The 11,638-nt window shown below is 34.2% G+C and overlaps 1 protein-coding gene across 4 annotated transcripts in view; it reads right to left on the bottom strand.

Annotated features, from left to right (window-relative positions):
* LOC107856924 (folate-biopterin transporter 1, chloroplastic) overlaps nt 1–8,444 on the bottom strand; it is a 16,210-nt gene extending 7,766 nt beyond the window's left edge. The window contains exons 1-9 of one of the 4 annotated variants that reach the window (XM_016701890.2): nt 8,037–8,441; nt 5,442–5,671; nt 5,019–5,083; nt 4,776–4,938; nt 2,542–2,690; nt 1,928–2,173; nt 1,673–1,841; nt 1,476–1,568; nt 18–1,406 (exon numbers count right to left, since the gene is read on the bottom strand). In XM_016701890.2, the coding sequence (XP_016557376.1) occupies nt 1,353–1,406; nt 1,476–1,568; nt 1,673–1,841; nt 1,928–2,173; nt 2,542–2,690; nt 4,776–4,938; nt 5,019–5,083; nt 5,442–5,671; nt 8,037–8,298 (1,431 nt within the window). In that variant the 5' untranslated portion in view covers nt 8,299–8,441 and the 3' untranslated portion in view covers nt 18–1,352. Of the gene's footprint in view, nt 1–17; nt 1,407–1,475; nt 1,569–1,672; nt 1,842–1,927; nt 2,174–2,541; nt 2,691–4,775; nt 4,939–5,018; nt 5,084–5,441; nt 5,672–8,036 lie in introns of those variants that run through there. The other 3 variants (XM_016701893.2, XM_016701888.2, XM_016701889.2) reach the window with 3 other exon arrangements.
* Between the last annotated feature and the right edge of the window lie 3,194 nt (nt 8,445–11,638).

Raw genomic sequence — 11,638 nt, 5'->3', positions numbered from 1 at the left:
CTCATTGGTCTTCACCTCAAGTGCTTTCTTCAATGAGTCCAAGGCTAGACCCTAAATGCCGCCTACAATTCCACTAGAAAAAAAGAGAAAAGGCAAGATAAAGCCTCACCGCTTTAAAAGAACATGCTTAAGGAAACTTGATTTGCTAAGGGAAAGAAAAAAAAAGCTTTCATAGCTATATAAAATGCAAAGTGATCACCTAACAGAATAAACAATAATATTGTAGAATAAGAGGGAAAGAGAGATTTTTTCTCTTACCCGCTTAGCTAAGACTGAATTTTACATCTTCTCTTTCATTACATTAAGTTAGGAGATCTAACCAAGCACACAAAATGCGACATTGACTCAAGAAAGTCAATAAAAGAAAAGCCAAACCTTAGAGGCCGGTACAGTGCCTATTCCTTACGACTTCTAGGCCTCTTCTAAGGCTTCTGCCTCTAAGCAAACTGAACCGACGGAACTCCTTCTAGCGAAGGCAGTGAAAGCCTTATCTAAGCCTATGAATCCAGTACGGAAGACGGGATCAACTACAAAGCAAATGAAACTGAGAGTAGCTAGAGACAACCATTCTTCTTTAAACTTCACCCAAGAGCTTTTCAAGCCTATCTTTCTCATTTAGACTTTTTATTCAACAGTTGAATCCAAAGGCGTAAAGAGCGCAGCCCTTATCGCAAATCCGAATAGCATTGTAGGAAGTCGAGGTTCTGAAATCAGACAGTGAAGCTCTTCACTCCATTTCTTTCTCTTTCCCCAGTTCCATTAGGAACGAGCCGTGAGCGAACAAAATCCCGATATCCAAATAAAGAGGATTGAGCATAAGCCTTCAAGCGGACAAAGTATGTGATCAAAGGCACAAACATGAAACTTAGAGATCCTGAGCTACTAGGTTTTCCGAAAAGAGGAATTCTCCTGTATTTTTCTCTCAGTGTCATGGCATACAAAGTCATGTCTTGGCGCATTCCATACGTCGACTAATACAAAGCAGATGGTGTAGTAGTAGTAGTGGAGGACAACCTGTTATATTTTATTAAAGTTATGGGTTCATATTAGTAGATTTTTACACATGAACTTATACTCCAGATGGGAAGTACTAGGTTCAGAAGAAGCTGCTACTGAAAGCTACATTCACCCCTGAATCAATTTCATGATGTCCAGTTCGATTGTTTCAACAAAAGAAAGAAACTCTCAAGTTCTCTTTCTCAAAAACAAAAACACTCAAGTTCTTGTTTCTCACTAGCCAAATACATCTGTCGGTAGGTTCAGTGAGTTTCTTGTTTGTTGCGAGTAAGCCATTATATCCTTCAATTGTTTTGCGTCCCTTCACTGCATTTTTATTTGATTGTACTCTTCAGTTATACTTCGCAGATTTTCAACCAAGTAAGACTGCGCCTCAGAGTGCTTTTGGCCTATATATTACTATGCAGTCACAACAGTGGGAATTTAAAAAAAGAACCACGTACAAGATAAAAGAGTACCTGACCCAGAACAGTTATAATCAAGGAATCCCCAATAGCAAACCACTCATCACTAATGCCAAGCTGCCGGTTCAATCCACTCACAAGAAGAACCTAATACAAACAAATCGTACTTAAAAGTAAATCCAGACCACCATGACCCAGAGCAGATAAAAAATCATGAAGCTGAAGGAGAAGCTCTGTGTTGGAATACGTACCTGAGTCATCCCAAGAGCTGTACCAACGAGAGTCATTACGAGGAATATCTTCCGCAGAGGAACTTTCTTTAAAAACCCATTATAAAGCCCCACACCAATAAGTGATGCAACTGAAGTGACAAGCTTAACACGGCCAAGGAATTCTGGAGTGAAACCAAGTTTATTTGTCCTACGATCAGAACAAACTTCTATCAGATTTAGCAGCTTGCATGTATGTTCAAATTAATTAAAATGTAAACCTGAAACTGTGCATACGTGAAGTAAAACATAGCTGAATCTGACTGTGGCGTTGCCTGCCATAAGAAAATAAATAGGGTGGGAAGTAAAACGCTAGGCTGCTTAACAGCTCCCCATAACTGGGTAAAATTGTTTTTTGAGCTCTCTATGAAGCCATTGCCTAAAGAAACTCCCCTTGCTGGGCTTCGTACAGGCTGTTCTTTCACAAGTACAGATACCGCAGATGTTATGAGCGGAAGTAATGATGTTGCGCCAAAAACAAACCTGTAAGTACAAAAAAAATTAGATTAACCCACTAGGACCATTAGTATTACTCACAAGACCACAACCACATACTACCTCCATCTCATTTTATATGTCACCTTTTGACTGGACATGGAGTTTAAGAAATAAGTAAGGACTTTGTGAAGTTTACTAAATTGTTCTTTTCTGAAAAGTTTAAAAAAAAAAAAGGAGCACTATCTTTAAAATTAGGTGGAACCAATAAGGGTAAAAGAGAAATTGCGTCTTTAAATAGTTACCAAATAAGAAAAATGTGACATTCTTTTTGGAACGAACCAAAAAGAAAAGTGTGTCACATATAAAATGGGACAAAGGAAGTAATATTTAGAAAGACTGACGAAGTAGCATACCTCACACCATAAGCATCCACGAGGGAGCCACTAAAGTAGGCACTCACAATTCCCCCAAATGCAGAAGAACCCCAGCACAATGACTGAAGAGATCCTGACATGCTTTGAGACTCACCGCGTGCCCTCTCAACAACCATGGAATCTACAACCTACATGATTACTCAATTATATAGGCCAAATAAATGTGGTGCAAAATTAAGATACCAACTAGAAGAAGAGGAACATTACAAACAAAGAAAGCAAAAATTAGCCCAATTCATTTGGCCGGTAACTCCTTTGATTTGAACACGTGTAAAAACCAAATATCAAAAAAAGGGCAGCCCGATGCACTAAAGCTCCAGCTATGTGCCGGGTTCGGAGAAGGACAAACCACAAAGATCTATTATCCACAGTCTTACCTTGCTTCAACACAACATATCCAGTTTAGTCTCATAAAGTGGGTCTGAGGAAGGTAGAGTGTGCGCAGACCTCATCCCTACCTCAGAGGTAGAGATGTGTTTACAATATACCCTCGGCTTGAGGAAAAAATTCCAAAGCAGTCCCGAAAAAGAATGGAAGTGGAAGCATAACAAAGCAAAATATTATGATAATCGAAGTACAAGAAACTACAGATAATAACAGAAATTGAACGGCAAGAAACTACAAGAAAAATACTTTGACTACTAGTATGGGCGCATAGCAAGACAAAACACGACTACCTACTAACCTACTACCCTAATTTGCGTCTTCCACAATCTCCTATCTAAGGCCATGTCTTCCGTAAGTTGACACCATGCTAAGTCATGTCTAATCAATCTCCAATACTTTTGTGGTCTAACTCTCCTGGAAACATCTATAATCAACCTCTCACACATCCGCACTACGGCATCTGTGCATCTTCTCGTTACATGTTCGAACCATCTCAGCGCTACTTCCCGCATCTTATCCTCCACCGAAGCCACTTCTACCTTGTCCCGGAATTCTCATTCCTAATACTATCTCTACTAGTATATCCACACATCCAACGCAACATCCTTATTTCTGCAACTTCCATTTCTGAAGGTGAGAATTCTTAACTGGCCAACACTAGGACTTGTTGCTCCACTATCTTTGAAGAAACGAACAAATATGATTTAGCCAAGCTCACTCATTAACCGAGCTTTTTTCCTCTTTGCCTATAAGCTCTTGTGGCACCTTCTTATCACATAAAACTCCTTATGCGACCTTTCACTTCATCCACCCTGCACCAATATGGTAACAACCAAATATCAAGTCCAAAAATTTCCAAGTGACATTAATATTGTCAAGATATCAACACAAGTATCAGTTGATGACGCGACAATGGGTTAATGGTTGAGGGTGGCGCAATAACTTGTGACCTGGTAATATCATTAGTATGTCGAAGAGAATATAACATTTCATCCACACTACACTGAACAAGTCAATAGTGGTGAATTAATGGCTCAGGTAAGTTATTATCATCCCCCCCCCCCCCGGTTTTTTGAGAGGGTGTTGGTGTCCGCATAAGTTGTGGGCAACTCGACTATTGCATTCCCATCGGCACAAATATTGAGTAACCTTGTCCATCAAGACTTAGACAGGTGGAAAGAAATCATTGAGTGTATGGCTCCACTGAGATTTGAACCTGAGACTTCATGGCTCTTATGCCCTTTCTTTCCTTAAAAGAAAAGGAGTTGCAGCATCTTAACTTCTGCCTCATTCATCACTTTGGTTTAAAAAATCATCACTCACCAATGTATGGTAGTTCTCAGGAGAAAGTACAGACTATAAAAGTAGATGCCAACAACACCTGCGGAGAGCAATCACATGAGTTTGCAAACTCAAAATGCTTTCAGAGGTGTCGCTAATGCTCAGAATAAAAGTAGAACAAATACTGGGAGTGTTAAGTATCTTGGGTCTATTATCCAAGGAATCAAATATGGTGGGTGAAATCCTTGTCAATCTACCTATGGCCCTGTTCCCAAGGTTGCAACTATGCACTTCCTTCAACTTTTCAAAAGGCAACACACATTTCTGCCAAGCTAGTCTCATGTATAATTAGCAAGAGTTTTATTATGCAATGAAATACCTGAACAAAAATGAGAGCATAATGAACACTCAACTGATATTAAAGGTCAAAAGCCAAGCAGATTGTTATCAACCTTCGGACCAGTTAAAAAAATATAGCTAGGCAATGAACATAACAGAACTAGTCTCGATTTATTGGAAACTAACTAGAAACAAAAGGAACTTACAACATCTGAGAAAGCCACAGAAAGAGAACCAATAAGTATGGAGAAGGCAGCACTATACTTGCTATCAACGAAGGTGGCCATCAAAAACCATGAGAATGCTCCAAGAAGCCCAGAGAGTACCAAGTATGATCTCCTCCGGTATCCAAAGAGTGGAAAGGAATCACTATACAGGAAAAGCTCATGTCATGAAATTTTTCATTAACTAGCTAGATGAATAAGGATGAAAAGAAATATGCTTCCAACCTGATGAAACCATACAATGGTTTTACGAGCCATGGCAAAGATGAGAAACCAGATATGACAGCTGTCTAGTCATTCCCATAGAAATGTCAGTCTGTGTACTCAACAGAAATGGTGAGGGAAGAACGGAGAAGAAATATGCAAAGAGGTTTTCCTTTGAAGGTGGAAAATTTTGGGATACTAAAAAATAGAAAGGATAGTCTAATTAAAACAGAAGGAATAACTGACTGCTGTGGCCTGTGGCAGTCTAAATTCGAGAGAGCACTGTATTTCAAATGACTTAATATAACTGTATACGTTCAGAAAAAATATACTAAATGCACTTTTGGCTAGAACCTGGAATTTGAATTTGATGAAAAATGACTTTGTTACACTAGGGAAGATTGACAGACAACAGAAATAAATTACTCTATCAAGATGACATACCTCTGCAGGATCTAGGTGTAGGTCATCTTTCAAGTAAAAGCTAACAGCAAGCCTAGCAAGGCCCAGGACACCTTGAACAAAATATACCATAGCAACAGCAAAGTTATCTGGGGTTAGATCCACTCCGAAGCAACTGACTGAACTTAAAGAATATTTGTTCTTGTGAGGCACAGTTTTATTGGACAAGACAGAATCTTCTTTAATAGTAGTTGTCGGCTGATCCCCCTTTCCTGCCCATGATCATATTGGAGAATGTAAATATGAGTGAGATGGCCAAAAGGAACAACCACATAATCAGAAAAGTAGAAAATGAGCTCCTATTGTGACATAAGCCACACCATATATGAGCATGAAAGGTGCTAATTCCACGATGAGACTCTTGAAACATTTTTGTTGACATCCTACTGAACACTAAGCCCCAAAAACGGAAATGATGTATAACAACAAATTCTTGCTCATAGAAAGGGGGTTATATTGAGGAACTTTTCCAAAAACAGTTTAGGCTAAAGAGATCAAAATCTGCTAAAATTATACTGAATAATACACATAGTCAAATGCACTAAATGCTTAACATTAACTTTGGTAAAACATACCATTGACAACATGGATAAACCTCAAGACCATATTGATCCAGTACATTATATTAAGAAATGGTAGATCTTCAACTTGCTATCCAACTCAAATATATCAACAAATACACATTCAAAAAGGGCAGCCCGTTGCACTAAAAATCTAAGGAAGGGCCCCACCACAAGGGTGTATTATATGCAGCCTTACCTTGCATTTCTACCAGAGGTTGTTTCCAAGGCTTGAACCCGTGACCTGGAGGTCACATGGCAGCAACTTTACCAGTTACTTCAAGGCTCCCCTTCAACAACTACACATAGGGGTGTGCATCGGTCAGTTCGGTTCGGTTTTATGTATTATCTGTTTGATTTATCGGTTATCGATTTTTAAATATGTTAAACCAATAATCAAACCAATAAGATATTTTTTATCGGTTTTCGATTTATCGATTTTAGTCCTGAACGGTTTGATTTTCGGTTTAACCGACAAGAAAATATGCATAAAATAGAAATAGTAGCAACTAACAAGAAAAGAAACGAAATCTTAGTTGCAGCAAAAATCCTATATGATGTGTTTTATTTTACAAGAATCTTCATGCTTGAATAGGTTTTCGGGAAATTGAATAGGTTTATATATATGCATACACACATATATATATATAAAAGTAGGGATAAAGTGTAATTTGTAATATTCTTATTGGGATATCGGTTTACCCAATAATCTAACGAAAAAAACGAACCGAACCAATAATCCAATAAAAAAAATTATAAAACCATTAAAAACCGTTAACCCAATAACAATAAACCAATAACATTTTTATCGGTTCGATTTTTGCACACTTCCAACTACACATGCGAACCAGATATATAGATTCTGAAGCTAGAACTACTCTAGCCTCTCTCCTTTATTTTAAAAGAAAAGTTAATAACTTCAATTTCATTTTTAATAATTCAAAAAAACAAAATCAAAGAATAAGGTCGCGGTAAGCTGACAATCAAGGTAACATTAGTCTAATTTTGATGAATCCTTCTACAACAACAACATAACCAGTGTAATCCCACAAGTGAAGTCTCGGGAGGGAAGTGAGTGCGAAAACCTTACCCCGACCTAGGAAGCTAGGGAGGTTGTTTCCAATAGAGTTAACTCAAGTAAAACCATTCAAGAGCAGTTCGGAAAAACGAAAAACAACAGTAGTGAACAAGACAAAACTTGAAACTTGATGAATCCTTCTAGCTCTAACAAAATTTGGAATAAAGTATAATGCACAAGATTCAATTGAAAAAAAAAAAGTACTTCACCGGATAAGAGTATCTAATTCAACCAATTAGGATTGAGATATAGTTAATTGATTGAGCTAAGTAAAAATAAATTAATACAAAATTTAAGTAATTTTTTAAATTAAAAAAACAAATTAATCACATCCACGCAATTAGAATAATTGAGCTAAGCAAAAATAACTTAACACAAAATTAAGTAATTCAGAATAATGAAATTGAGTAAACTGGCCCGAATTTAGTCGGGGTGCGAAAGCTAACCCAGACACCGCGATTATCAAAAAGAAATTAATGAAATTGATTAAAGTGGCCTGAATTTAGTCGAGGCACACGAAAGCTAGCCCGAAAACTACATTATCAAAAAATTAATGAAATTGATTAAACTGGCCTTATCAAAAAATTAATGAAATTGATTAAACTGGCCTGAATTTTAGTCAAGGTGCGCGAAATCTAGTCCGGACACCGTGGTTATCAAAAAAAATTAATGAAATTGATTAAACTGGCCCAAATTTAGTAGAGGTGTACGAAAGCTAGGCCGGACACCACCATTATCCAATATCGAGTAAACTGGCCTGAATTTACTCGAGGTGTGCGAAAGCTAGCTCGGAAACCACCATTATCCAAAATTGATTAAACTGGCCTGAATTTAATCGAGGTGGCGAAAGCTGACCCAAACAGCACGGTTATGAAAAAATTAGTGAAATTAATCACGTCCACACAATTAAAATCAATTAAGCTAAAGTGAAAAACTCACGATTTCTAGAATCTATCAAGGGTTCAGTCTCTGAATCTCGCCGGACCGAAGCGGACGGAATCTGAACTGATACTGACATTTTGGAGTCCGGTGGTTTTGACGGCGGCTTCCGGCGGGAGGAGGCGGCGGAGATGGTGAAAGAAGGAGGTTTACGGCGGCGAAAAGAAGAGAGGATTGGAGAGAAAGAGAAGAAGGTAAAAAGAGGATTAATGGAGGGTAAGATTGTGAGTGAAATTGGATTGGTTGTTATTGTTGTTGCCATTTTTTTAATTTTATTTTATGGAATGTGCTTCGATTTGTACGATCGCTTGTGCTATTTTAATTGAGAAATTGGATTATAAAATGAGACGTGTGTATATAAACGCTTGTGTTCAAGAACGACTCCCAAGATTAACATTCGGAACATTGTCCATGTTGGTTGGATTATTTTGGAGATAGATTAATTTTGAAATTAACTATTCCATTTATATGGAATAAAAATAATATTGTAATTAATGTCTATCAAGATCTAGTGGATATATATTAAGTATTTATAAGAGATGAAATCTATCAATATTTAATGAGTATCTATCCAGAGATGAAATAACTGAAAAGAAATTACGAGAAATTTTAGGGTCCCTTTCTTAAATTAAAGTAAAAAGAAAAAAATTTTATAAGGTAATTATTCGCTTTAAAATCGAAAATGGATTCGATACAATTCAATAGAATCTAAGAAATGATCAAATTAGAAAATCATTTCTATTTTGATTATATAAAAATTTAAGTTTCATTTTTGAATTAAGTTAGATGATACAGCTCTTATTAGTTGAATAATTTATCCAAGAGTTACTCAATAATTTTTTTTTAGTTATTTTAGAATTTTGATGGGCTGTAAGATAAAAATGTACTTTTCTCTTATTTGTTTTATAATTATCAATATCAATTTTAGTATTGCGATTACTGTTGGTATCGATCTTAACCCAGGCCTCAATATCTCCTTTTCGTCTAATAAAAAAATGGAGAATTTTCCAATCAAAATATTTTATATCGAAATTTCTTTTTATATGTAAAATATTATAAATCATCCCTCTCATTCATCCCTCAATTTCTCAAGAAAAATTGTAATTACGCTCTCTCTTCTTTCTTTATTTTTGTTCTTCTCTACTTTATATTTTATAATTAAAATAACTAATTTCAAAATAAGTTATCTCATGCATTTTAGAAAAATAATATAAACATACACCTCAACTTAGCATATTTATACAAATTCGATCCTTACAATATAATTACAAATTCACAACTAATTATGTATCTTCAATGAATGTATCATGAGCTAATTATATATCTCAACAGACTCAGAATCAGGAAAAAAATTCGAGAGCTAATTACGTATCTTTACAAAGGAAAAAAGTATCAGTGTTTGATGTATTATGTATCTCGACAGATCTAAAATCGACAAAAATGTATCGAAAGCTAATTATGTCTCCTTACAAAGATAAAAATTATATCTTTCCTGGATATATCAAGAGCTAATTATGTATCTTGACGGACCCAAAATTAAAATTTCAATAATTATGTAAAATGTGAATATTTTCTATAATCAAGCTCCAAACTATTAGGATTTATGTTGTTTTCCCTTTTGTTTTAACCAAAATGGGATAAGCTTGTCCTAAAATTAATCTTTTAGTTATCTCTCAAACCAAATAAGCCCTACGACTCAAATCTCGAAATTACCCCACGATTAGAATACAACAACTACATAAACATGTGACACAAATTGTGAAAGTTCATGTTCGAACTTTTTTAAAATTTTAAGACAATAAAATGTAAATATTGTCATACCAACAACAGTTTGTATATCTAAGAGTACTTAGTTGCTTAACCACCTTCTGAAAAGGTTGTTAAGCTAACCTAAGCCTGAAAGAAGTTTTAGTTACAAATTTTCTAGCATGCTATATAAACCTCACATTTTCTGGCATACTTGGATCCTATGTACATGTTAGCCCTCTCCCTCGCTACTACACTCACTTGCTGGACTAAGAAATCAACATTTACATTATGCCCTCTAAAATTCTTTGCACTCCCATTTCCTAGCTATCCAAATATTGTAGATCATGGCCCCATAGCTTGCTATAACAGTCTCTTTCTCGAGAGGTTGAGTTATAAGTTTTTCTATGGGTAACTTGCATCACATGATTTTTTTAAAAAAGAATATCATCAAAAAGTAACATCAAAATAAAATGTAAACTTTTCTTGCATTAAAATAGATTTAGGAGTCCTTATAGTTTGTTATATAACTATTATCAAACAATATTTTAATGTTAATTAAAGTTGAGGGTAGAATATGAAAGAAAATAATTATTTTTTCTTCATATATCAAAAATAACAAGTATTCCTTTATTCAATAATACTTTTTCACTATACTAAAACTAGATATTCAATAATACTTGTTTAGTTTAAAATATTAATGGACAATTTAACATTTTCTATCCATTTTTTTCTTACTATTAAATATTATTCATCACTCAATGCATTTTTCAACGCAATAAATTTATTATATTCAAAGGTCGATATAATGAAATTGTCCCTATTATTTCTTATTTTTTAACATGTGTGTCAAGTGAATAGTGGACAAGTATTGTTGAATAGAGAGTAAAAATAAAAAGTAATTTTAAAAATAAGAGACAAGTAAAAATGAACAGATGAAATACCTTATTTATCTACTTTCAATGTTTCCATCGTTTTATCTTGACATTGAGTTTTTTTATTGCACTAAATATGGCAATAAAGGACATGCAATTTACACTTTTAAATCAACATATATATTTTTTTTCGTTTTTAAGTACTTGTCATTTTTGTTATGTGTATTTCTAAGTAAAACTTTACCTAGAAATCGAGTAATTTGATTAAATTATCCTATTTATTATTCATTTCAATTTAATACATTGCTTATCCTTTCTATACCACATTAATGTCCCTCCATATTTTATGATGAAGGGCAAGGGTAAAAAAACTAATGATATCTTAGTTTTTTAAAACGCCAAAGTCATCGACAGACACTCGAACTTGTTACGAAAATTCACTTATATCCCTCAACTAAGGTCTGTTCCTATCAGACCCCTAAACCCCCGAATTTTGTTTCAATTGAACATTTTTTTCCCTATCAGCAAAAAACTGAAAGTGTGTGTTGCACACATACGATGACGTGGCAAAACGAGCTAATTGAAAGCTGACACGTGGCATTGTGGGACCAATAATTATTAAAAATTAATTATAATATTTTTAATAAAGTATATAAAAATGGCATTGAGGGAATTATTAAAAAATAATTCTAAAATTATTTAAAAAATAAAAATAAAAAACTGATTATTTTTAAAAAATTATAAAAAAAACTAAAAATGAAATAAATTATTAAAAAAATAATTATTAAAAAATATTATAAAAATTTTTAAAAAATAAAAATAAAAAATGGCACTAAGGATATAAATTATGAATATATAATTATAAAATTATTTTAAAAATAAAAATAAAAATTGATTATTTTAAAAAATTTAAAAAAATTTAAAAAAATGAAATAAATTATTAAAAAATTATTTAAAAATAAAATATAATTATTAAAAAAA

The sequence above is a fragment of the Capsicum annuum genome, chromosome 3, assembly GCF_002878395.1.
Source record: "Capsicum annuum cultivar UCD-10X-F1 chromosome 3, UCD10Xv1.1, whole genome shotgun sequence".
In the NCBI taxonomy this organism is placed as follows: Eukaryota; Viridiplantae; Streptophyta; class Magnoliopsida; order Solanales; family Solanaceae; genus Capsicum; species Capsicum annuum.
This window is presented reverse-complemented; position numbering and strand designations above follow the sequence as displayed.